Source organism: Sturnus vulgaris, chromosome 19 (genome assembly GCF_052056855.1).
Source record: "Sturnus vulgaris isolate bStuVul1 chromosome 19, bStuVul1.hap1, whole genome shotgun sequence".
In the NCBI taxonomy this organism is placed as follows: domain Eukaryota; kingdom Metazoa; phylum Chordata; class Aves; order Passeriformes; family Sturnidae; genus Sturnus; species Sturnus vulgaris.
The window spans coordinates 9,758,576-9,783,080 of NC_142261.1; the positions used below are offsets into that span (position 1 = coordinate 9,758,576).

Genomic DNA, 24,505 nt, shown 5'->3' on the forward strand with positions numbered 1-24,505 from the left:
TGCACAGGAACCAACACACACCAAACAGGGTGCACTGGGAACCCCACACTGTGCCCAGCTCTGCCCCAGTGCCAGGCAGACAGCAGCGAAACCAGAATACTGAATTTTGGTCCCCTGACGCCAACTGAGCTGCAAAACCCCCCAGAGCACCACTGCTGGCAGGGGAGAGCTCTGGAGCTGCTCTTTTGTGCCAACAAAACATCCCTGCCTCCCATACCATCCTTGGGCTCCCAAGTGACCAGCATAGAGCACAGCGTATGGAGCCACGCTACTTTTGGGACACAGGGGCCGGAAAGGAGGGGAATGAAGAGGATTTCTTGAATGGGGGCATCGGGGGGGACACAGCTCCAGCACCTCTGGGGGCCTTTGGAGTGACCCCCATCACCTTACAGGAGGCAGATACTGCAGCCACTTCTATGAGGGTGGGATGGTAGCAGGAGCTGGGAAAGAGGGGCAAGAAGCCTCCCCCAGCTCACAGGGATGAGGCTGGAGACCCCCTTGGGAAGGACACCACATCTCAGCTCAGCCCTGGGGTGCTCCAGGGTCCCTTTCCACCCCATACCCACCTCCCTATCCCTCTTCTGCTCCCTTTTGGCTCCATCCCTGCCATGAGGAAAGCATGCCAGGCTGTCACCTGGCCACTTCCCTTGGCTGACGCTGTGGCAGCAGCTGGGATATTTAACAACTTTTTGTTTGTTTTTCCGCTTTTAAGGAAACAAAAAACGGGAATCAGCAGCACTGCGGCATTTCCAGCATGCCCTGCTCCTCCTTGCTGCTCCCTCACCCAGTGATGGTTATCTGGGAAACTGAGGCACAGGGACCCCAAAAGCAGCCCCCCCTTTTCCACAGTAGCCCACACACCATGGGGACACAAGGGGACACAGGCTCTGCCATCCCTGACATACCTGCAATCTGTCCCAGCACAGTGGGGTATGGACACCCCACCTTCCCCAGGGCACCCACCCCAGCTTTTGGGGTGCCAGCATCCCAACATCCCAGCTCTGCTCCCTCCTAACCCCTCCCAGCCTCCGGGGAGCTCCAGGGGCCCCTAGCCCCGGTGGGAACCTGGCGCCTTCAAAGCGCTGCCGAGCCGCAGCTCATTAATCCCCCAGTAATGACCTCGTTATTCCTAACGAGGCAGAGCGGATCAAGGGAGCTGCCTAAGAGGATTTTGCACCGCGGGTTTTGGGGACGGGGCACACAGGTGCCAGAGGAAAGGAAGACAAAAGGCATGAGGATGGCGTCCCACTCCTGGGGGGTGAGCAGTGGGGCTCCCCCACTCCAGCAGCAGAGAACCCTTCACAGCCTGCACCCCAAAAGCCACACTGGCTTCAAAACCTCCCACCAGCAAAGCAGATCACCTTGTTAATGGGGAGGGGGCAAGACCCCTGGACAAGCCCAGCCCTAACAGAAGCCACCAGAGAACCTCAGCAGAGAGCAAAGCACAGCCACCAGCACAGAGCACTTTATTTGCCACAGCCAAACCAGCTCACTGCCCTCCTGTCTGCGCCGAGGGCGAGCCCCAGCCTCCCCCAGGATGCCCCTTTTCCGGGAAGAGCTCCCCCAAACCAGGCATCAGCACCCAGGGAAAGGTCCTGGGATTTGGATTGGAGACCCCCACGGCAGGGAGGGGCCACGCTGGGCTCAGCCCCTTGTGCAGCACAGCCAGGACCCTGAGAGGCAGAAAGAGCAGGGGGTTGGGTGCATTACAGAGCTGAGACCCCCCACACCCAGCTGCCCCCATAGAGGGATCCCCCACAGGACAGACGCCCACGGATGGACGGACGGACAGATGGGACCAGCGCCTGCTCAGTCCCAGTGGACCTTGACTGGGGGGAAGGTCCAGAGGTCGGGGTGGCCCATGTGGAGCAGGGAGCTGCAGGGGGATGTGCTCCAGCGGAAGGGGGGCACGTCATCCCAGGTGGGGCCGCTGACCGCCACCAGCCCGAAGGTGGGCACCATGCCCGAGGAGGTGACCTGCAGATGGGGACACAAACCAGGGCACCGGGTCAGCACCAGGAATGGGCTGCACAGCCCAGGAGAGCTGCTGGGGGGGGTGCACCCCCAAAGGCAGCCCCTCCAGGGCAGCCTGGCCCGCACACCTTCATGTCGATGCCGCCGTGGCAGCGCTGGCGCAGGGCAGGGAAGGGGTAGGTGCCGTTGGAAGGGTTGAGGTCGGAGCGGGCTGAGATGGCGTTCTCAGCGTTCTGGGGGGGGTCACAGCCCCTGCACCGCGACAGGGGGTCCTGCAGGTAGTTGTTGGACCTGCACAAGGGAGAGAGCCACAGAAAAAGCCCATGGATCACAGAAAATTCCTGAGCGGAACATCCAGGGGGTCTGGGGGTCCCCAGCACACACCGCATCAGGCGGATCATGGAGTCCAGGTCCTGGACCTGCGTCTGGTTCCGCCGGAAGATCTGGGCACGTGGGTTCTTGTCATAGGTGAACCAGTCCCCGTATTTCTTCACCAGCTCCAGGTTCCCACTAGCATTGAAGATCTCCTCAAAGAACCTGGGTGGGGGAACCCAGCAAGTTGGCACCAAGGGGGTGCAAGGTGAGCACTGCTGCCCCTCTTCCCAGGGCAGGCCACAGGGAGGGGTGGCACTCACGGCACATTGTAGCTGGCCCAGTAGCCCTGCTGGTACAGCAGCTCTGTCTGATCAGCCACCACCACCAGGCCCCTGTGCTGGGAGGAAGAGCACTGGTCAGAGAAGAGGGGGAAAATGACACTGGGGATAGTGGGGGACATGCTGGGCTGGGGGGAACACATACTGGGGGTCCCCACTGCAGGGTTCCCACCTCAGCCAGAGGTGCTGGGCACCCATCACCTCAGTACCAGCATCCTCAGAGCCTTTTGCCACACACACTCTCCAGTGCCCTGTGACCACCTACCGGACTGGGCAGGCACCACCCTTAGGGCTTTTCCAAACTCACAGGGATGGGAGAGGAGATAGCAAGGGCTCAGGGAGGAATGGAGCCACTCACGGGATCTGCTCCAGCACTGTCAGCACGCCCGGCGCTGGGCTCGCTCTGCCCGGTGTGAAGGCATTGTAGTCCACCACCATCCACTGGTTGTTGTACCTGGCATGGAGAGCCAGGAATGCATCCCTCTGGCAGCCTGGGCACCCTCCATCTATCCCACCCCTCCAGGACCAATTCCCAGGCCCATCCCACCCCACTCACGTGCCGCTGTTGAAGCGCCGGAAGACCGTGGCCCACTCGGGCCCACTGCGGGCCAGCCTGTTGGCCACGATGTTCCTCAGCCACTCCAGGACACTGCCCCGGGGGTCCAGGTACTTCCACAGGGCCGGGTTGTTGTTCCCAATGGTGGTTTCCAGTGCGACCTGCAGGGCAGGGAGTGATGAGGAGGGCGGCAGGACTGGGGAGAGGTCCCTGAGGACCAGACCCACTCACCAACCCGCTGCTGAGGATGTAGAAGTCATCGACGGAGAAGATGGTGCCAGGGTAGGAGGAGAACACCTGGACGCTCCCAGGGATCTGAGACTTGCCTGGAGGGGGGAGGCAGAGGCATCAGAAGGGGAGTGTGAGGCGCAGCCCCCCCAGCCCAGCCCACGCACCGCCGGCCGAGGTGCGGAAGGGCAGCGTGTACTTCTTGATGATGCGCAGCATGGCCTGGTAGGAGGTCCAGGTGTCGTGGGCCACCAGCAGGTCTCGGTGGCCTGGCAGCAGCTTCACCAGAGCCGAGCAGGAGCCCGAGCCCAGGACACGCTGAGGGGAGGAGCGGTTCAGGGCAGACTCTAGGTCCTCCAGGTCACCCCCCAACTGCAGCAGCCTGGGGGGAAGCAAGGCATAAGATGCCAGGTGAGGGATGCCCTAGCCCTGGAGCTGAGCTGGCTCAGAGCTCTCTGCCTGTCTGTCCATCTCCACCGCACCCCAGGACAGGCACTTGTGCAGGGAGCACCCTGGTAGCATGAGCAGGGACGAAAGGGGGAGCAGAGCAGTGGGGAAACTGAGACAGGGACTGTGGGGGGAACCCACCACCCAGCCCATGGGGTGGGGAAGAGCACAACCTGCCTTGCCTCTGTCCTGCCTCAGGAACAAAAGACAAGTGCCCAGAAAAGGTGGACAAAGTGGACTGGGAGTAGAACTGGCTGTTCCTGGACATGCAGAAATTGTCCCCACAGCACTCCAAACCCTGGGTGGTTGTCCACCCCCACCCTCCAACACCCCTGAGTAGCAGCTCACAGGAAGCCAAAGGGTGCCAGGGTGATCCTGCCCCTGGGGAAGTCCATACGCCTGTTGTAGCTGTCCTCCAGCCCCTTCAGCTGCAGCAGGGCCAGGCGCACCTGGGGACAGGGGACAGAGCTGGCACCCGGCTCCTGTGAGGAGGGGGGCTGAGAGGTTTTGGGGGACAGGCTCCCTCATTCCCCCAGGGGACAGAGCAGATCAGTTGGGTCTCAGTGCCGCTGCAGAGGCATGGGGGGGGGGGGGGAAGTGTCAGCAAGGTCATGACTCAGCACCCATGGCCAAGGGTGACAAAGCCACCTCCTGTGCACACTCTAACTGCAGCATGCGAGGCTCTGGCCAGGAGAAAGTCATGAGTCACCTCTACTCACCCCAGCAAGGAGGATGACCACATCCCTGCCATCCTACCTGGAGCTCTGCCAGGACAGCTCGCTGCCCTGTACTGTCCTCTGGATTAAAGGCCCAGGAAGATCCAGAGGGGTTCCCCTGGGTCGGGGTTCCTGATCCTCACCTGGTGCCAGTACTCCGTGTCTTGCCCTTTCGCCATCTGCTCCTCCATCCAGGCCAGGTTGGCCTCCAGGTAGTTCCGCAGCTTCTGGCAGTACTCGCTCTCGTACTTGAAGGGGCCGCAGTAGCCCACCATGGTGTTCATCCAGTGCATGTACATCAGCTGGGGAACAGGGCCCCAGGGCGGTGTCACCGGCGGGGACAGCCGGGGGAGCCACCACGGTACTCACTGCTGGAGGGGTCCGCCCTTACCTGCTCGGTGACGGCAGCCTCGGCGAGCCCAGCAGCGTAGGCCTGCAGGCTGTCATTGTACGAGGCGTTGGTGGCCACCTCCAGGAAGGCCCAGCTGTGGGGACACGGGCACGGCGGGTCACGGGCACGGGTGGGACGAGGCACCCCACCGACGATGGGTTCCCTGCGGCCACCCCATCCCAGCTCGGCTCTATGCGGCCCCGTCCCGTCCCGTCCCGCCCGGGCCATACCCGACGTGCGGGATGCGGTCATCGAGGCTGGCCCAGGCTACGGCGGCGGGGTGGCGGCCGGGGAGGACGCGCAGGCGCTCGGAGCCGGGCTCCAGCAGCACGGAGACATTGCGGGGCACCGGGGACGGGGCTGCTCCGGCCGGGACGGCGGAGAGGAGCAGGGAGAGGAGCAGGGAGAAGAGCGGGGACAGCAGCAGCGCCCGCGGGGCCGCCATGGCGGGACACTGAGGGGCGGGGCCGGGAGTGGGCGGTGGCACCGGCGGCACCGGCGCGTGCGAATGGCGGGACTGGGGCGGGGCTTCTGTGTGACCACGCCCCCACCATGCCCTGTTGCATTAATGGGGCGGGGTGGGATTGGGGGTGGAGCGACACTGTGGCCACGCCCCCACCGGGCGTGCCGTGCATCAATGGACTAGGCCCTGTTTGGGGGCGGGGCGTGGTTTGGCCACGCCCCTTGCAGGGCAGCCCGATATTTATGCTTCTCATGGGGCGGGTTCTGGGGTTTATGGAGCCGCCACGCCCCCACCCACCCTGAGGCCGTGGGGGACCCCTTAGACCCCCCCACAACACCCTCTGTCCCCCCATGGTACCCCACGACTCCCGCTTGTATCCACGCTCCCATCTCGCCTCTCCCAGCGCACGCCCACAGGAGATGTGCGTAGGTCCCAGCCGTGCCCGCCTTCGGGGGACACGCGTGGAGCCCCCGCGTGAGCAGCCGGGTCTCTGTGTTCGGGGCAGGGGGGACACGCAGGGTGCTGGTGCTTCCCTTGGGCCCCAGACCCGCGGCAGCTCCGGCCCTGTGCAATTCCTTCCACCTCTTTCTTGCACCTGCTCCAACTTCGGGGAGAAACTGGCCGGGGTGGAAAACGGGTCTTTGATTCCCATTAGGATCCTGGGGCTCCGGCTATGGGGGCCAACCTGCACCCCACGAACAGGACATGGCGCTTGCACCGGTCGCGGCTGAAGCCGGGGTGTCCTGGGGCTGGGGACACCGGTGCGGAGAGGGGCACCGGCAGCAGACTCTGCCCCGGCGTGGGATCGCCGACATGGGGTCTGTACAGCCCCGGTGTGGGGTGTGGGACCCCAGCCCCTCGTGCCCGGCCCCGGTGCCGAGGCTATCCCATCCCGGGACACGGGACACCATCCCGGGCCACGGCTGCGCTGAGCTCGCCCGTTCTCAGAGGGTCACCCCAAAGGGGAGGCTGCCGGTGGGCACAGCAGGTAGGGTGCTGCTGAGAGTGACGGGACGGAGCAGCGAGCCCCGTGTGTCCCGTGTCGGCGGCCACCGGCCATCCGCGTGGAAAGTGTCGCTGTCGCTTTAAGGGCGGAGGGTGGCGGCCCCTTTAAGGCGGGGGGGCCGGCAGGGCTCAGCTGCCCGCGCACGGCAGCGGGGCCGCCGCCGACACGGTGGGGCCGCGGGTCCCGGGTACCCCCATCCACCCCCGCATCCCCGCCCGGGATCCCCGTCCCCACCCGCACCGCCGCCTCGCTGTCCCCTCTCTGCTCTCGGGTCCCCTGGTCTTTCTCTGGGGTGTGGGTGTCTTTCCCCTCCCTCCGCTCGGGGACGACAGGGGGGCTCAGCCTGCCCGCGGGGAGCTCTGCTTTTTACCCGTTTTACTATTTTTAGCATTAATTATATTTTTCAATTTTGTTATTAATTTTTAACCCCTCCTCGCCCCGCCCGGGCAGCGCGGGATGAGGGTCCGGGGGCAGCGCCCGTTCTCTGTCCCCGGGGATCGCTGCCCGTGGTAGGTGTCCCCCGGGGCTGTCCCCTCCAGGGACAGGCCACCATGGGGCAGGGGACCACGGGGCTGGCCGGGCTGCTCAGCCTGGCCGGGGCACTGCCAGCCGGGACCCCGCTGCTGCTGGACGTGGGGCACACGCTCCCTCCCGGGGAGGATGCTCTGAGCCACGGAAGGGGCCTGGATGTAAGTCTGGGGGCTGCGGTGGGATTTGTGGGGGGTCGCCGGAAGGGATTTGGGTGCTGGGGTCCCGTCCCGTCCCGTCCCGTCCCTGCTGCCCTGTCCCCGCCATCGCAGCGGGGATCTCTCAGGATTTCCTCCGCTGCTGGCTTTCTCCTCTACAAAGCTCGCTGCCTGCCAGGCCGGCGCCTTCCCATGGCCCGCGGTGGGTGTGGGCTGCGTGGGGACAAGGATGGGCTGGGGACAAGGGTGTCCCGCTCTGCTGAGCCTGGCACAGCCCTCGGCCCACGCACATGGAGCACAGCTGGGGAAACCTAGGCAGGGGTGACAGTGACCTGCCAAAAACAGCCCCACGGCAGCACTTGTGAGGGCAGTGTCCCCTCAGGGTGCCCCATGGCAATCCCTGGGGGGACAGTGGGTGCTCAGGAGTGCCCAGCCAAGTGCCCTCCCCTCTGCCCCGCAGTGCTGGGAGGTTCGGGAGCACAACAGCTCCGAGTGGTGCCACTTCATCCGGAGCAACCCCGACTGCCAGCTGGACGGGGGCTTCCTCAACTACCTCGATGGGGTCTTCTGTGTCTTCCCGCCCCGGCTGCTGCCCCTGGCTGTCACCCTCTATGTAAGGACGGGAAAGGGCTGTGCTGGGGATGCTCTGCTGTGGGGCTGTGTGGTGGGAACCCCACTGACCCCTCTCTGTGCCACCCCTGACCCCACAGGCTCTGTGGCTCCTGTACCTGTTCATCATCCTTGGTGTGACAGCAGAGAAGTTGTGAGTGGCCCTGCAGAGGAGGGGACTGTCCCCAGAGTGACCAGGAGCCCCGTGGTCTCCAAGTAGTCCCATCACCTCTCTCTGTCTCCTTTTCTGCCCTTCCAGCTTCTGCCCCAATTTATCAGCCATCTCCACCAACCTGAAGCTGTCCCACAATGTGGCAGTATCCTTGGCAAATCACAGGGGCCTCAGCCAGGAGGGATGTGGGGACAGGGCAGGGGAGGTGGCCGTGACAGCGTCACTTTGTGTTTCCTTGGCACCATGCCAGGGGAAACCAGTTCTGAGGATGAGCTGGAAGTGACAACAGAACAAGTGGTTATGTGCTGGCATACGCAGCACCCATGTCACCACGGGGAGGAGGACACCAGGTCTTTTCCTTGACGTCCCCTCTCCATGGTGTCACCTTCCTGGCCTTTGGGAATGGGGCACCTGATGTCTTCAGTGCTGTGGTGGCCTTCTCTGACCCTCGGACAGCGGGGCTGGCCATCGGGGCCATCTTTGGTAAGGGGACCCCGCTGCCATGTCCTCACGGGTGATGTTTTGGAGCTGTGGGATGTCCCCATGTCCCAAGAGAGTCCCTGTGTGTTGGCAGGTGCCGGTGTGTTTGTGACCACGGTGGTGGCCGGGGGCATTGCCCTGGTCAAGCCCTTCACAGCTGCCTCCAGGCCCTTCCTCAGGGATGTCATCTTCTACATGGTGGCCGTCTTCCTCACCTTCGTGGTCCTCTACTTGGGCAGGATCAGGCTGGGAGAGGCTCTGGGTGAGGACAGGGGGAGTTGGGGATGGTGGGGGGCAGTCTGGGGGTGATGGGGACAGCCCGGGGGTGCTGTGACCCCCCCATCCCTCCCCCATCTCAGGTTACCTGGGGCTCTACGTGTTCTATGTGCTCACCGTGGTGCTCTGCACCTGGATCCACCGGCGGCAGCGGGGGGATGGGCTGGCCCCTCCCGGACCCTGGGAGCCAGGTAAGGGTTGCTCAGCTGGGAGGGGACCCCTGAGGTGTTGGGGTCCTCTTCCACTGCCCCTGCCCACTCCTCTTCCCTGCAGAGATGCCGACAGATGTGGAAGAGCCGGATCCCTCGGGCACAAACAGTGGGGACTACGGTACGTTGTTCCTCGTGGGCTCAGGGCTGGCTCTGCTCCGTCCTCAGGGGTCCCAGAGACCCCCAGGCTGCTGCAGGTGTGACTGAGCCCATGGGGCAGGGGGAGCTCCCTGGGGACACACAAGGAACTGCAGCCCCATGCTGGAAGGGCTGGGGAGGATAGGGAGCCCCCATCCCGCTCAGTGCCGTGGCCCCTCACAGGGGAGGAGTACCGGCCCCTGCTGCCCTCCCAGGAGACCTCCCTGCGCATCCTCACCACGGCCCTGAGCCCCCTGGACTACCGCAAGTGGAGGAGGAAGCCCTGGTACTGGCGGCTCTTCAAGGCCTTCAAGGTGAGCAGCGGGGACAGGAACCAGGAGGAGCCCCCCAAGGGACATCCCCATCCCTCTGTCCCCTGGGGCTTTGCAGTGGGGCTGGTGGGACAGGGGCAGTGGGGTTGGGAGCAGGTCACAGGGTGTCCCACACAGGTGTCCCCTGTGCCAGGTGCCTGTGGAGCTGGTGCTGCTGCTCACCGTTCCCGTTGTGGACCCTGACAAGGATGACCTGAACTGGAGGAGACCCCTCAACTGCCTGCACATCGTCACCAGCCCCCTGCTCTGTGTCCTCACCCTGAAGTCAGGCACCTGTAAGAGCCTGGGGCAGTCCCAGCTTCCAGAAGGGGACAGGACTGAGATGGCCACCAAAGCCCTGGGGGCTGCAGGAGCCTGTCAGAGCTGGCTCCCCATTGCGGGGAGGAGGGAGGTGGGGTGGGCAGGAAGAGCCAAGCTGTGTTTGCAGCTGGATACACCCTTACAAGGGTGGGCGTTGGGGTTCCCAGCATCCAGGTCCTGAGGGGGAAATGGAGCAGACCTGGCCTGCCTGGGGAAACTGAGGCACAGAGGGGAGCAGCTCTGTGAGGATGTAGGGTAGAGGTGGCTTTAGCTGACAAGGCTTTACCTCCTACCTCAAGCCTGGTGGGATCCTGTCCCAGCCTCTCTGATGCCTCCTCTCCCCACCATGTGCAGATGGGCTGTACCAGATCCAGGGCATCTTCCCAGTCTGGGGACTGGTCACACTGGTTGCCTCTGCCCTGGCCCTCATCATCTTCATCACCACAAGCAACGAGGAGCCACCCAAGTATCACTGTGTAAGGTGTCCCCCAGCCCTGGGCACCCAGCAGGGACCAGCACAGCTTGCTCCAGACTGGGCTGAGGCTCCTGGGGCAGAGCAGGAAGCTGGACCTCTCTACCAGTTCCCAGTGTCCCCAGGAGGGCTGCCAGGAGGTGTGGGATCCTGTGGAATGCACACAGGGACCAGCTTGCTCTTCTTCCTGTCAGGTGTTCGCCTTCCTTGGGTTTTTGGCCAGTGCCATGTGGATCAACGCTGCAGCCACGGAGCTGGTGAACATCCTGCGGACCCTGGGCATCATCTTCCAGCTCAGCAACACCGTGCTGGGCCTGACACTGCTGGCCTGGGGCAACAGCATCGGTGGTGAGGGCTCTGCTGCTCCCCAGTGGCCCCTGGCACAACGTGGGGTCCCCCTGCCATCCTCAAGGTCTCCTTTTGTCCCTCCAGACACCTTCTCCGACCTCACCATGGCGCGCCAGGGCTATCCCCGCATGGCCTTCTCCGCCTGCTTCGGGGGCATCATCTTCAGTATCCTGTGCCTGCCACGGCCAGCTTGGTGGCACATGGGGCGGGAGCTGCCCAAGTGTCCCTGCCTACAGCCCAGAGAGAGCCCCTTTTGCTGTGGGATCCCTGGAGAGGAGCTGGGCAGGATCCATCCCAGAGTCCTTCCAATGCTGGCAAAGCCCACAGTGTTAGGGGACAGGGAGGTATTTGGGAGGGGCAGGGACAGAGCCAGCAGCACCTGTCTGTCCCCACAGCTGCCCCAGCTGGGTGGGAGTTTGGGCTGGAGTGTGACAGGTTTGGGATTTGCCAAAGGGAAGGAGGGATGGGGCTGTTTCTCACTCCAGTGGGTTTTGGGTGGTCCCTAGACCAGGTTGAAGCCTCTCCTCGAGGGCTCAGGGTTGTACTGAGCACAGAGAGAAGGCTTTAGGCAGGAGGTGTGGGGCAGAGGGCTGTGCTCAGTGCTGTAACTCCCTCGAGCTCTCCTGTGCTGTGTGTCCATCCTGAACGTGCTCCAGACATCCTGGTTGGCGTGGGCCTGGGCTGCCTGCTGCAGATGACCAGCAGCCAGCCGCTGGTGAAGGTAAGGCTGTGGTGACACGGGGACACAGCCCAGGCTGGCAGGACCCCAGTGTCACCCCGCATCACTGTCATGTCCCCACAGCTGGAGCCTGACAGTCCCCTGGTGTGGGTGCTGGCCGGGGCGCTGGGGCTGAGCCTGGTGTTCTCCTTCGTGACGGTGCCAGCGCAGTGCTTCCAGCTGGGAAGGGCCTATGGGGTCTGCCTGCTCTCCTACTACCTGCTGTTCCTGTGCGTGGCCCTGCTCACCGAGTTCAGGGTGATCCATTTCTCCACCCCCTGAGCAGCCCCAGCAGATCCAGCCCTGGGTCTGGCTCTGCCTCCCCACACATCGGGGTCTCACCGTCCCCTCCGTGTCCCTGGCAGGGGGACAAGGGCACCTCGACCTCACCGTGCTGCCAGAGGTGCCAGCCCAGCCCCTGCTGCCCTTTGGGGAAGGAGCTGCCAGTGCCCACAACTTCTCCTCACTCTCTTTAATCTAATTTAAGGAACTCTGGGCAGCAGCAACATGGAAATCTCAGCTCAGGGGCACAGCAGGAGAGGTTTTGCTTCCTCAGCTCCCTGTGCTGCTCAGGGACAGAGCTGGGGCAGTTGTGCTGCACAGGGTGACTCGGGAAAGGCCCAGGCACACGTCTGTCCTTGGGAAGGACTGTCCCTGTTGGCACTGTGGGCTGGAACAGCAGACAGGGCACAGCCAGACAGGGTTAAGGGGACACAGTGCTCCAGGGACGCACTGGGTTCAGTGCAAGCAAAGCCTGAGGGAAAAACAAACACCAAACCAAGGGAGGCTGGTTTCCCCTGCTTTTTTTAGTAATGTTTTTCAACCTGAGTTTCAGATCCTACTTTTCTCCTCCTCCTGGGGTGGGCAGAGCTGTAGGAAAGGACTTGGAGGTTTCCACACACAGTGTTGACCTCTGGCAGGACTAGATTTAGGCACTGTAAAGAAACTGCAATAAAAAAAAAACAACACAAAAAAATACCATAAACCCAACCTTGACTTTTGCCTGCTGCAAGGGCCACTCCTCCTGCTCTGTGCTGGTGTGACACAGCCCTTACTCAGCACAGAGCCTTTGGAGGGGAGAGGGAACAGCCAGGGCAGGACCCTGGGATCCCAGTGGGGTTTTTCCCAGGGAGTAGGGAAGTGGGTTCCAGCCTGATGTCCCAAGCAGAGTAACGTGCTGTCACACTGGGAATGACCACAACACGGGCTCAGTACGGCTCAGTCCCTGGGGACAGGGAATCCTGCAGGCCCCACAGGGCCAGGAGAGGGGAATGGGTGGGCTGGGGGCTCTGCTCCCAGCTCGAGGGTCTGCAGGACACAGGCTGGAAAGCAAATTATCACTCCAGAGGGACACCCACATCCCTGCCCCATGGGAGTTGTGCAAACACCACAACTGTCAGTCCTGGTTCCTCCTTCTTTCCTCCCGGGCCTGGGCCATTTCTCCTTTTTCTAACAGACACCAGCAGTTTTCACAAAAAGGAACAAAAAGAACATTCCCTTGTGCCTGCAGCCATTGGCTCTGCCCGGACCTTGCTCGAGCTGCCGGAATGATCAGGACACAACGCCCACTTCCTGCCACAAGCAGGGCTAAAGCAATCAAACCCTGGCCACCGTCCCAGCACACAGGGGCAGGGTCAAACACCCCTTCTGGCCTCACCACTGCACCGAGGCAGCTTTAAAAAAACCTAGCTTTGAAAGCCTTAACTTGATGTTTAGAGAAAGGGGGAAGGCGGAAGGGAAGGCTTTGTAATGTCCTGGAACAGGAATGTGGAGCAGCTCAGCAGGGCACACACACAAAATATTCCCAATACAAGCACTTGCCACCAGAGAGGGCAGGCAGGCTCCTCTTCAAACACTGGAAATGCTCCAGCTTGGCCAAACCCCACCTCTGGAATAACACGGGACGGAGGAAAAGAAGCTGCTCCTTTACGAAGCCGAGGATGCTCTTTATTAGTGCGCCTGAAAAAAATCTAGAGAACATCTGACACACACGTCCATAAAATCGGGTTTTTTTTATAAACAAAACGCCAGCATACAAAATCCTGCAGTGCTTCCTCCCGTGCTCCCTACAAAATGATTGTCTCCATCGTCAGTCTGTGTGTCGGGGGAGGGAGAGGAGGATAAATAGAAGGGGATGCCCCGTACTCAAACTTTGTTTCCTTCCAAAGTCATATGGAAGAAGCAAACTCCTGCCACCCTCCTTGGTTTTACAAAAATAATGAATACAGCGGGTATGTGGGGGAGGATCAACACCTTGGAGGCTGCACCCTGACCCCCAGCCCTCCAGGGAGCCCTTTATTGCATGATCAGTGGTCAGTGCCTTCCTCAACACAGCCTAAAGCCGTAGCTCCTTTCACACCCAGAAAACACCTCCCCAAAAATAAAAAAGTCACTGACATCCCTGCCAGGAGAATCAGCTGTAGGGGAATGTGGAGATTAAACACAGCCACATTTTTTCCCCCCACTAACCTTCATAATGCTCGTTCATGCTGCCCACAACTTAAAGCACAATAAACCCCATCTCCTGCAGCCCCAGGACTAATCTGGATAAACCTCCTGGGCTGCAACTCCACGCAGAGCAACTGCAAGAGCAACAACTGCACTGCTCGTTAATTTGTGGTTGAATTCATGGTTTGGAAAACAGCCCTTTAAGGTCCTTCACGGGTCAGCTCAGAAGTAGTTTCATACCTGCAAGCATCCAGAAAGGAAACAAAGAGTTGCTGTGAGGCACCCAGGGAATTTGGCAAGGGTTGGGAGCAGCCACTGGTGCGTGTGTGCTGCTCTCCCATTCCTTCCAAGTGCTCCCACCGTGCCATGGAGGGAGAGATTTCCAGAAGCAGCTCTGTCTTGCCTCTTCCTGAAAGTCTCACCCACCCAGGAAATGCTCCTGAGCTGCCTGGGTAGGATCAGCCCTCTCCTGCTGTCCTTGTGCCACGCGGTGAGGCCACCAAGGAGAAGACAGGTATGTGGGACAAAAGGGATGGGGACACAGATCTCCCACTGCCCGGGGCACCTGGAGGAAGGGGGAAGCCTCCCCAGGAAGCTCCACTCTTAGTCTGAACCCGAGGACAGATCACACAGTGAAGGGTGAGGGAAGCTCCCAGCTGCCAGGACTTCCAGCCCTGACAGGGAAAGGAGGGACTTGGAGAGACAAGTTATGACAATGGATGACACAATCCCACAAACAGGGCAGAGCTGGGAAGGGATCCCTTTTCTCATGCCCCAACTCTCAGGTGCAGTCAAGCAGACAGGTGAGAAGAATCCTTGTCTTCCACATTCCTCCTGCATCCAAAATCCAGGGGAACAGCAGAGCTCTTCAGTGGATCTTCCCAAGATCTGACTGAGCTGGCATTTTCCAGCCTGAGAACATTCCTGCAAGGGAGGAGCCCCACTCCGTGCTGGGACTTGCCAAAGTGAGGACTGACCAGCAGGACTGTGATGCCTAGGAGCTCTCCTTAGCCCAGAGCCAGGCAGAAAAAGCCAGACTTGGAGCTGCAAAACCTTCCACTCTTCTTCCCAGTCATTTATCTGAACTAAGGACCAGCCAGAGAGGTTTTACAGAGCAGGTGGCCAAGTGGCAGAGGCCACGTCACCCTGCAGAATCTCCCTCCCTGGACAGAGACAGGAGCTTTGGGGTTTGCAGGGGTGACCCAAGCTCAGGCAGTGCCATGGCAGGATGACCAGCAGTGATGCAGATATAGCAGAGACAGAGTCTCCAAAGCCCTGTCCCACCTAAGGTCATAACATGATGAGGTGCTGGCCCTCAGTTCTGCCTCAGAACTGCTCAGGGACAGCAAAATTCAGTAATCAGAGCTGGAGCTACTACAGGAACTGCATCTAGGAGTGCTAAAAAGGAGGGCGAGGGCAGACTGCCCTTCCAAAAGTGCTGAGATTTTACAACACCTCCCCTTTCTTTGCCTAAGGAAGGTGGAGAAGAAACAAAAACTCACTCCCTGATCTTTGTCCCTAGGTTCATGGTACCCTTTGAGCAACAGGGATCTTCCAAAAGTTTTACTGTTAAGCAGGTGACTTCAGCGAATTCCCTGCTGTTAATGGATTACACATCCCTTTCCCCAAGGTCTGTTAGTGGTAAGACAAGCAGCAGGAGCTGGAGCCTGGGAAAGGGGCTCAGAGGGGCAGGCTCTGCTCTGCCCAGACATGCTGAGCATCACACTCAGCCTGTGTGCAGCAGCCTTCCCCAGAGCCCCCTGGGCCTCTGGCTTCTCAGCAACCACTGCTGGGGGCGAGGTTTGATCCCTACACTGGTACACTGACAGATCTATATACACCCTCCCAAAATACAGGCTGGGGAGGAATACTCTAGGTTATTGCATAGAAGGTGGCTCGCATTAGCTAGGCCTAAATGACAGTCTGGGAGCGCTGTCGGAGGCTCAGGGGCTTCAGAGAGCTGCTGGCAGCAGATGCAGGCTCCTGCAGGGCTGTCTGAGATTCCTCTTTCCTGGAGTGCTCCTCGTACCATTCCTGCAGCAGGGGAGTGAAGAGGCAGGGATCAGGCTGTGCCCCACACACCCCAAAAGGGCAGAGCCTTCTGTCACTGCCATGTGAGGGCACATTTTCAGAGGGCTCTTTCCAAAGCCCTGGACACAGCCTAAGCTCCTGGAACAGCCCAGCTAACTGCAGCACGGCTGTGCTGGAGGCACTGAGACCCTGCCACCCACAGCCCAAGGAAACTCCCCTCCCTCAGGATGTCCCTCCTGAACACCCAGGCCTTGAGTACAGCTGTTCCCATCATGTCTGGGACTTGCAGAGCTGCTCCTGGCTGGGCAGCACCCAGGGTGTCCCAGGATGTCACATCCCTCAGTCACAGACCAAGCAGAACGGGCAGGGAGCTTCTCTGCAGATGACCCAGCCCCATGGTAAATAATGTACATTTTCCTTAGGGGGACTCAAGACTCATCCTCAATCTGTCTGCTCTGGGGACAAAGAACATATTAAAATGGTTACAAGATTAATTCTTTCTGCACTAATCATTACATTAGCCCATGACCTTCAACTACCTTTGGTAGGACAGTGACCAAGCCCATGGCAGAAAGCTCCTGACCACGGATGGCACTGGCAGGAAGGTGCTAAAAATCCAAGGAATCTGCTGATTTACTTGTCTCCCATCTTGCTCAGCCTGCAAACCAGGCAGCCCTGCCTGGGACAAGCCTTGATTTCTGTGTCACACAGACACGCCTAAGCTCAAACACAGACACATTCCAGAGGTTCAAGAGCTCTGTGCTCAGCAGCCAAAGGCAGCACCAAACTGTGCTCACAGCCCCAGCAGACACACCAGGGCAGCTCAGCAAAGCAGAAGTGCCTGGGCACACCTCCAGTGTGGTTACTGTGACTGACCTGGCACACCTGCACCACTGAGGAGCTCTGCTGTGCTCTGTGGTTTAACAAACCCCTGGTCTCAGAGGAAAGCAGTGCCCAGTGCTTGAAAGGATGGGTTGTTATTCCAAGGAATGTTCTCACCACAGACTTGGTGGCAGCTCCAGCTCAGGCCCACATACCTGTATCTCCTCCTCATACATCTTCATACTCAGATCACTCTTGGTCCTCGACCTGCGTCCCAGAAACACTGTTGACATTTGCTAAAGAGTTGGAGGAAAACACCAAAAAAGACATTAATCAGTCACTGAGCAGCTGGATCTGTCCTGGAGCTTGAGGCATCCTTCCTGTGAACACCCATCGCCCACTGATGAGCTCAGACTACCCCAGGCTCCTCCTGGTGTCACCTGCAGCACCTGCCCTGTGTCATGGTGACACAGGGGTAAAATGGCCAGGATTAAAACAACCACTTCAGCTCTTCCCAGATGCATAAGACAACAGTTCTGAGACAAGAGCTCATTTTCCCAATTTAGAATGTTTTAGAATGGAAGCATAAGCAGTGCCATGGAGAAAGGAAGGACCTGGAATCAATGCCATCATGTTGCTGCATCATGCTCCAGGACTGTCCAAGCCTCAGAGTGTTATGGCACAGAGACAGAGGCAGGAGAATTAGAAGATAGTGGCTTCCTTAGAGGAAAAATGTGCTTTTTTTTTTTTTTTTTTTTCAGTCAGCACAGGGCCAGGACAGCTCTGAGAGAAGTCTGCAAGCAGCAGGGACAAGCCTTTGTCAAGGCTATGCAAGGAGCAGCTGCTGCTTTTCTAGAGCAGCAAAATTTTGTGATGCTGCAGAGTCCCTCCAGCAGCTGAGCCCTCAACACTACACAGGCAGGTGGATCTTTTCTCTCCAGATAGACCAAGTGGTCCTGGCACACCTCCCTCTCCTCAAGGGGAGAACTCCCAGTGATTCCTCTTACCCCATATTTGTCCATCTGCAACACGATCTTCTGCAGCTGAGCTGTTTCAGGGACAGCTGAAATCCTCTTGTACAGCTCAATTATGCCAATCACCTCCTCCTTGGAGATCTCCTTCTCCAGCACAATGCCATTATCTTCTGGAGAGGCAAGAGACAGAAAGAGGGGAAAAAAACAAAGTCTTCAAGATGAGCATTGCTTCAACAGCTGCTATGATAACCCTGGAAAGCAAAGCCTAAAGCACACAGGACCAAGCCAGAGGTCAGGTGCAGTGTGCACCTGCTTTTGTGACTAGAACATGGATATGCTCCACCCCCAACAAGGCAGGGAGAAAGGTAACTGATGTGTAGGGCCAGCAAACCTTCTGACTCAATTTTCACCAGGCTCCTTGGGATCTTAAAAAAAAAATAAACCTTGTAGCTTTTTTGCTAGCTTGTAAATTAAGAAGCCAAACAATCACACAGGAGTTGCTGCCTCTTGACCTTCACCTGCCTAAGAGAGCTTGGGAGTCCAGGGCTAAGCAATGTCCTTCACTGCTCCCTTCAAACTGGATGCAGGAAGGATCACAAGTGTTTTCCTAATTAACAGCTCCTGGGCCACACAAATTTGATCTTCTGGCACCTAAAAAAGGGGAGCTGAGGCCTTCACCTGAAGGAACAGCAGGAGAAGGGCTGTAAGCCATTAGTGTGGCTTTGGCACCTGAATTAGCAGGTCAGGAAAGTACCTGCAAGTCCAGACCCCCCAGCTCAGGAGGAAAAGGACAGTGAGTGAGTGATGAGGGGGATGGAGAGCCCAGTCACTGCCAGGTCATAAAGGGAAAGGCATGTTCAAAACCAGCACAGAGTCAGCAGCCTAAGTACATCCAGAAAATGTGGGAAGAACTGGACAGGCAGTGTCTGTTGCCCTCCAGGTCATGGCAAAAAGTCCTGGCAAATCTCCTTGGAGACACATCCTGCCACCACTGAGTGTAGTAGTGAGGAAGGGAAGTTGGTTTAAAAAAAATTATCAATCTTCCCTTCCTGCAAGGTCTCTCGTTGAGCTTTGCTACATCATTGCTGCAATGTTTCCTAGAAACCTTGCACGAAATGCACACAGACTTCCTATTTTCAAAGAATTTAGTTGAAATGGCTCAAGTGGTTGAAGTTTGTATGTGTGTGTGCACACAAACATACAGACACATATAAAACCCACACAAATATACTCACACACGCTTTTTGGGGAATTCTGGGGGAGAGATGAGGGGCAGAGCAGAAAGACCAGACAGAAATACCACACAAAAGAATTAGCTCAGGATGTCAGGCTATAAATAAATAAATCTCTTTTTTCCTGGCCAGCCCCATTCTCTCCTAGAGACATAAAGCACCAGGGAGAGGAGACACAACACTGGAGGTCAGTTCTGACCTTCTGAATCCTGGTTCTTCCGAGTGTAGTTCATGCGGAAGACAAAAGCGTCCAGGATGAAAGCCACGATGATTGTCATCACCACCATGGTCACAATGTAGAAGATCATGAAGTACAGACGGCTCCAGTGAGTGGTTTGGGATGTCACCCCTTCCTGAAGACGAGAGGGAAGAAGTGAGCAGTGCACGAAAGGAGAGGCACTGTTAAGTGTCAACAGCACAAAGCAGCATCAACACTCCGGCCCCAGGGACTGCTTGTGCATTGCTGAATGCCCAAACAGGTCCTTGCAGCTAAAAGGAGATGTTCCTACAGGTAAACACACAGAACACCCAAAGCTGGTGGCTGTAAGTGCCACTGTGCCACGAGAACACGGCTTGGACAGCAGGGTGACAAACTGGAGCACAGGATGACTTTATTGGTCCAGCCTGTGAAGCCTGAAAACGTGCCCAGCAGCATGGCAGGGTCAAATGCCTCCCAGCAAGACCAAAAGCCACCATGGGAAGAAAGCAGTGGTGGAGTGGGAGGTGTGCCCGAGCTGACAGAGCGTGTGCTGCCTGCAGGGCTCACTCACCATGATGATGTACCAGTCATTGACCACTGTCAGCTCAAACAGCGTCACTGCACACAAGAGAGAGAGAACACACACAGGTAACTGTGTCATCCATCCTCACCTGTTTACAGTCATTTTTGGATAAAATATTAGACAGGGAAGACTGACACAAGACAGCAAGGTTTGAATAAAGGCAGCAAATCCAGAGAGAATGCAGACCCTCCCCACCCAATTACTTCAAAGGGGGTCAGACCCACAGAACCTGCAGCATGGTTTCATCTCTGTTTCTTAAAGAAACCAGACCTGACTCTTCACCAGAGAGCATGGAGCCCTCTGAAATCTCCAGGAGAAAAGCATTCTGCTCACACATTAAGAAAAATCACAGAGAGTAATCAACACAATTCAAATTATTCTTCATCAGAGGGTTTAAAGAGAGACACTGCTGCTGGTTCTTTAGGAGAGCAGTGACTTAATGCCCTCCTTAAACACCTCTGCTCTGATCACCAGCCAGAACAGATCTGCTGGCTTCCAGCTGGCTCTGAGAGACCTCTGCTTACCCTGCAAAGCAGTCCTGGCACAATTAGTCAGCTGGAGCTCTCCAGACAGAAAGAGCAGGATGCTGAGTGAGGTGCATTAGCAGGACACCCTGCGAGAGTCCCAGGCTCACATGAGCATTACAGCATTACAGAGCCATCCAGCTCTGCAGGAACACACGATAATCTTTCCCAGGGACAAAAGTGCCCTTACCAAAGCTGTTCAGAATGTTGTCAAAGTTGTTGAGATAGTAATAACCTTCTTCCACAACTGTTTTGTTGCCAACTGTGTGGTTCACCCAGCGGTAGGAATCTGCGACTGTGCTTGTGCTGGGTGGAGAAAACAGGACAAAAAAAAAAAAAAAATCAGCAGAGACTGGAAAAGCAAGGAAAATCTAAAAAGTTATAAATACCACCACTTTTAGAAGGTGGTAAGAAGGGTGGCAATTTCTACCTCTCGCTAACACTTGAAGGAATCCTCTCTCCTTCACAGCTCAGCACAAGGCCAGGGAGCCCATGGGGTCTTTCTAATCATTCAGCAAATATTATACCAGAGAAACTGAGAGTTTGAGTTCCTTGGCTCAGAACCTTCAAGCCTGGCTTTTCCAAGTGGTCTGCCATCATTAAAGGTGAAAAGGGCACAGGACAGCTTGGAGTCCAGGACCAGGTGAGTTTATGTGGGGTGAATTTGTTGCTGGACAAGCAACTTTGGCATCATAGAAACAGAATTGTTTTTTAGGAAAGGACCTAAAAGCTCATCCAGTTCCACCCCTCCCATAGCCAGGGACACTTTCCACCATCCCAAGCTCCATCCAACCTGGCCTTGGACACTTCCAGGCATGGGGCAAGAGAAATGAAGTATCTCCTGGATTTTTGCCATGTGTTGCCTTAGCTACAAAACCCCATCCAGCCTCATCCTCTGGCCACTTCTCCACAGGGAAATGGAGCTGCCAGAGCTCCCTGCTGCTGGCTGAGCACCAAAAGCACTGCTGGGGGGGGCTGGATTTGAGGTACTCACTTGCAGCAGTTCGGGTAGACCACGCCAGCAAAGAACTCCATGCCAACGATGGCAAAGCAATAGTAGAAGATCAGCAGGGTTAAACCCAGGCTGGAGGCACAAACAGAAAGAGTTCTGTGCTGCTGAAGGGTTGCTAAGGCAGGGAAACACAGAATGCTAAGCTGGCTGCTCTGGGAGGAATCTCCAAGGCATGGGAAGCAGCACTGGGAAGCCCAAGCCCACCCTCTGAGCTGCTGTGGCTCTGCAGCTCCTGGGCTGCTCTCATTCAGGGAGTCCTTGGACAAGGAGTTTGCCACTTGCTGAGGAGAGAAACCAAAGAGCAGCCTGGATTCCCTCCCAGTCTCTCCTTTTCTGTTAAATAAACGTCTCTCCACAGCTCCTTTAATAAAGAACACCACACACAGTTTGTGCCCTCTCCACATCCTTGGATGCAGGGACTGTGCCAAGAGCAGGGCTCTGCAGCCAGCTCAGGCCTCCTGCAAGGGAAGCAGGGCTGAGGGGGCCCCACTCAAGCACCAGAAACTCCCTCTGCCCTACAATTTCACAATAATGCTCTCTGGGGGCTCTGCTGGGGACAGGAGAGCAGCTGGGGCCGAGGGGATTCATGCCATGCTCTTCCCACATGGGCTTTGTCCCTCTGCAAGAGCTGGGATGAGGAGAAAAATTAAAACAAGCAGGGACTCTTAGTTATCCTCCTAACACAAAAGCAGGGGGAGGCCCAGGGTGCTGGAGTGTTGCTGGAATTGGAAGGAATTGGAAGATAAACTCTGCACTGGTTAAGAATCAGTGACTACCCACTGACTGATCAGAGCATAATCCCTTCAGCAGGTTGGACAGGTCCCTATCCTGACCCCAAACCTTCACTCCCCGCTCCCTGCCATCCCAAAGAGCAGGAGTTGGTACCTGGCCATGCGAGGGAACAACTCAAACATGGTGTCCAGGACGTTCCTGTAGCGTTTCTTCAGTTTGAACAGCCTGAAAGGAGAGGCCAGGAGTTACCCACACCCTGCAGCTTTCCTGGTGCTGGGGAAAGAGCTCCAAGGAGAATCCCAGCTCTCTCTGCCTCACAGGTCAATGCCAGTGAGGTTTCCTGACACCTCACTGCTCCTGCCCAAGGTCTCTGCTCACCTGCCAGTGTCCTGCTGTCCCATCTGAATGTTTATGACACATTCGACTGGTTACAGGACTGAGGATCTCAGGGGGAAAAAAAGCTGTCTTTTACATGGCATGATGCATAAGCAGCCATTTAAAACTCCTAAAAACTGTAAGAACTTACACTAGTCCCGTGTACAGGGTCAGGATTCATTCCTGCTTCCCACAGACACAAGATTTTCTGTGTTTCCCCATGACCCACTAAAAATTGATGAAAGAAAACTGCACTGTGCCTGCTAATTTAAGATTTGGCAACCCCATCAGGCTTCACAGAGAAACACAGCTGCCAAACAGGCTTGGGCAGGGGAGGAACAGAGAAAACACTTTTTTTTTTTTCCCCCTTCTTGAGTGCCATGAAGTGTTCTTAAAATCCTCACTGAAGAGCTAAATTACATTAGCTTGTTTTTAATGAAACATTTCGCTTCAAATCCCTTCCCCCCGTGGCTCTGGAGGTGTTTGTACCTCAACATGAGAGGGTTAATCAGCCCCAGCTCCCTGAACTGCAGACAGGGTACAGGCCATGGTCTTGCTCAAGGTGTGAGATGCAGTGAGAGCAGGGCAGTACTTCACCCTAGAAAGCAGCATCCTTTGAAAACTGTAATTTCTGGTAATTCAATGGAAATTATTAAACTGGCTCAGACCATCTCACCCTGACAGAAAAGCTTTTCTCTGAACAGCATCAGACAATTTAGAGGAGGTGTAAGAACCCCACGAAGGCAGACACAGGATAATCTGCCCCCAGTAAATCCCTTGATCTCTCTCAGAGATCAGCTTAAGCTCCAAAGCACGGGGTTTTCATATCCCATCCCAAGTTTTTGTTACCGTTCATTTTGATAACTCGGGCTAATCTCATTACCCCACGCAATTCCTGTTGGCCACGGTCACATTCCCACAGAGCAATCCTTGCCCTCTCCTGCTAAGGAGCTCAGTCCCCAGTGGGACTGATGGAAAACAAGGCTGTTTTCTCCCTCCTGCTCTCTGGAATCCCCCCTTCCCAGCACTTCCCACCTCACCTCAGCAGCTGGAGGGGTCGCAGGACCACGATGAAGTAAAAGGGCTCCATGTTAAATGCCAGCGCCATGAGCCCCAAAAATGCAAACAGGGTGACTGAGAAGTCAAAGCTGGAAAGAAACAGAAAATAAAATAAACCTAAGGGCAATGATTTATCAGTAGTGCAGAGGAGAGGGGTTGGTGCTGCTCCAGCCTGAGAAGATGCAGGAGGCCAGGGGCAGAAGAATTGTGAGAGCTGGCTGCTGGCCTTCTCTTTACAGGCTTGGCTCAGAGGTCGGTGTTTCCAGCCCCAAAAGATGAACGTGCACTCACAGATTCCAGCCTGAGGACAGGTACTCCACAGGCCCCAGCCCAGTGGTCTTCAGGAGCAGCTCCACACCATAGACTGCAAGACAAGGGGGATCAGGAATGAGCAGCATCACTGGGAAGGCTCATGGCAAGGTTTGCCCTCCTGGATGTGTGGTGGTTTTAAAGGATTTCTGAACAGGGGTTTAACAGACCCCACTCATCCTCCTCATTCTCAGTGAGGTGCCAAAGAGACTTCCCCCCTCCAAATCAACAAATTTTCCTGTGTTCATGGAGATTTCTCTCAGGAAAAGCCCACAAAACAATCCCTGCCAGGCACACCATTGTTCTGGATGGAGGCTCTACATCCATAATTAAGTTATAACTTCAATTCCCTTCCCAGCTCCTCAGGAAATGACACAGTTCTGTTGGGAAGCATCAACTTACTCGTGAGGAAGACTATGTAGCTCCACGGGACATTCCTGGAGAAGAAATTCCCTCCTGCAAGACACAAGAACAGTTTTTTCAAGTCTTCCCTTTTTTCCAACCCCCAGAACCGAAGTCAAAGAAAAAGCTGTGATGTTTCCTACCTTGCAACATGAAGGTTTCAACAAGAATCCAAATTCCATTCACAGCCACCACAGTGTCTGGAAAACAAAGGAAATACCCATAGCAAAACAACTCCTAAATATCCATTTCTTAGGCAAACAAAAAGAGTACAAACTAGGACAAGTGGCAGGGTCATTGGTTCCAACTCAATGAACAAACTGAGCTCATAAATTGAGAATCTTCCCCTGTGTCTTTCTCCAGGCCTTTAACAGATGCAGTGCCTTTATGTTCAAAAAGAAACAGAACTAAAAAGAAAAACCCCAAATTACTGAGCAGGACTAGATTATTTAGAAGCCAGCAGGTAGCACCAGGAGGATGCACTCTTTCTCCTCTACAGAAGAGAAGCACAGACTCCCTCTCACAGGCAGCTCAGTTGCCAGGCAATCCCTCCAGCAGTGAGGACGAGCTCACAGCTCCTCAAGAGCAAACAGAATGTGGCTGACTGGCAAGGCACCTCCTTATCCAGC

At 56.9% G+C, this 24,505-nt stretch overlaps 3 protein-coding genes across 7 annotated transcripts in view; 1 reads left to right on the forward strand and 2 right to left on the reverse strand.

Annotated features, from left to right (window-relative positions):
* Nucleotides 1–1,449: 1,449 nt before the first annotated feature.
* PLBD2 (phospholipase B domain containing 2) lies at nt 1,450–5,442 on the reverse strand. The gene is made up of 12 exons (XM_014894431.2): nt 5,196–5,442; nt 4,966–5,059; nt 4,718–4,876; nt 4,207–4,307; nt 3,579–3,793; nt 3,415–3,509; nt 3,184–3,344; nt 2,986–3,081; nt 2,610–2,681; nt 2,359–2,511; nt 2,103–2,265; nt 1,450–1,977 (listed from the first exon to the last, which is right to left on the reverse strand). The coding sequence occupies exons 1-12, from the start codon at nt 5,408–5,410 to the stop codon at nt 1,810–1,812; spliced, it is 1,692 nt and encodes a 563-aa protein (XP_014749917.2). The 5' UTR covers nt 5,411–5,442; the 3' UTR covers nt 1,450–1,809.
* A 1,429-nt stretch (nt 5,443–6,871) lies between these two features.
* SLC8B1 (solute carrier family 8 member B1) lies at nt 6,872–12,159 on the forward strand. Of its 3 annotated transcripts, none has more exons than XM_088176065.1 (15): nt 6,872–7,127; nt 7,581–7,733; nt 7,831–7,883; nt 7,989–8,046; nt 8,280–8,384; nt 8,476–8,643; nt 8,741–8,848; nt 8,931–8,987; nt 9,188–9,318; nt 9,470–9,611; nt 9,991–10,112; nt 10,303–10,456; nt 10,541–10,621; nt 11,113–11,177; nt 11,259–12,150. In XM_088176065.1, exons 1-15 carry the CDS (start codon nt 6,986–6,988, stop codon nt 11,454–11,456), a joined length of 1,737 nt encoding a protein of 578 aa, XP_088032191.1. In that variant the 5' UTR covers nt 6,872–6,985; the 3' UTR covers nt 11,457–12,150. The 3 variants fall into 3 exon arrangements, with proteins under 3 accessions (XP_088032191.1, XP_014749918.2, XP_088032190.1); XM_014894432.2 differs by having other exon boundaries at nt 6,874–7,123; nt 8,279–8,384; nt 11,259–12,159; XM_088176064.1 differs by lacking the exons at nt 11,113–11,177; nt 11,259–12,150 and having other exon boundaries at nt 6,888–7,123; nt 8,279–8,384; nt 10,541–11,106.
* Nucleotides 12,160–13,099: 940 nt separating this feature from the next.
* TPCN1 (two pore segment channel 1) overlaps nt 13,100–24,505 on the reverse strand; it is a 39,633-nt gene continuing 28,227 nt past the window's right edge. For 2 of the 3 annotated variants that reach the window (XM_014894601.2, XM_014894602.2), the window contains exons 15-26: nt 24,020–24,076; nt 23,877–23,930; nt 23,457–23,529; nt 23,147–23,254; nt 21,885–21,956; nt 20,982–21,071; nt 20,178–20,293; nt 19,452–19,498; nt 18,881–19,034; nt 17,483–17,619; nt 16,691–16,771; nt 13,100–15,656 (exon numbers count right to left, since the gene is read on the reverse strand). In XM_014894601.2, coding sequence (XP_014750087.1) covers nt 15,534–15,656; nt 16,691–16,771; nt 17,483–17,619; nt 18,881–19,034; nt 19,452–19,498; nt 20,178–20,293; nt 20,982–21,071; nt 21,885–21,956; nt 23,147–23,254; nt 23,457–23,529; nt 23,877–23,930; nt 24,020–24,076 — 1,112 coding nt within the window. In that variant the 3' untranslated portion in view covers nt 13,100–15,533. The remainder of the gene's footprint in view (nt 15,657–16,690; nt 16,772–17,482; nt 17,620–18,880; nt 19,035–19,451; nt 19,499–20,177; nt 20,294–20,981; nt 21,072–21,884; nt 21,957–23,146; nt 23,255–23,456; nt 23,530–23,876; nt 23,931–24,019; nt 24,077–24,505) is intronic. The other variant, XM_088176063.1, reaches the window with a different exon arrangement.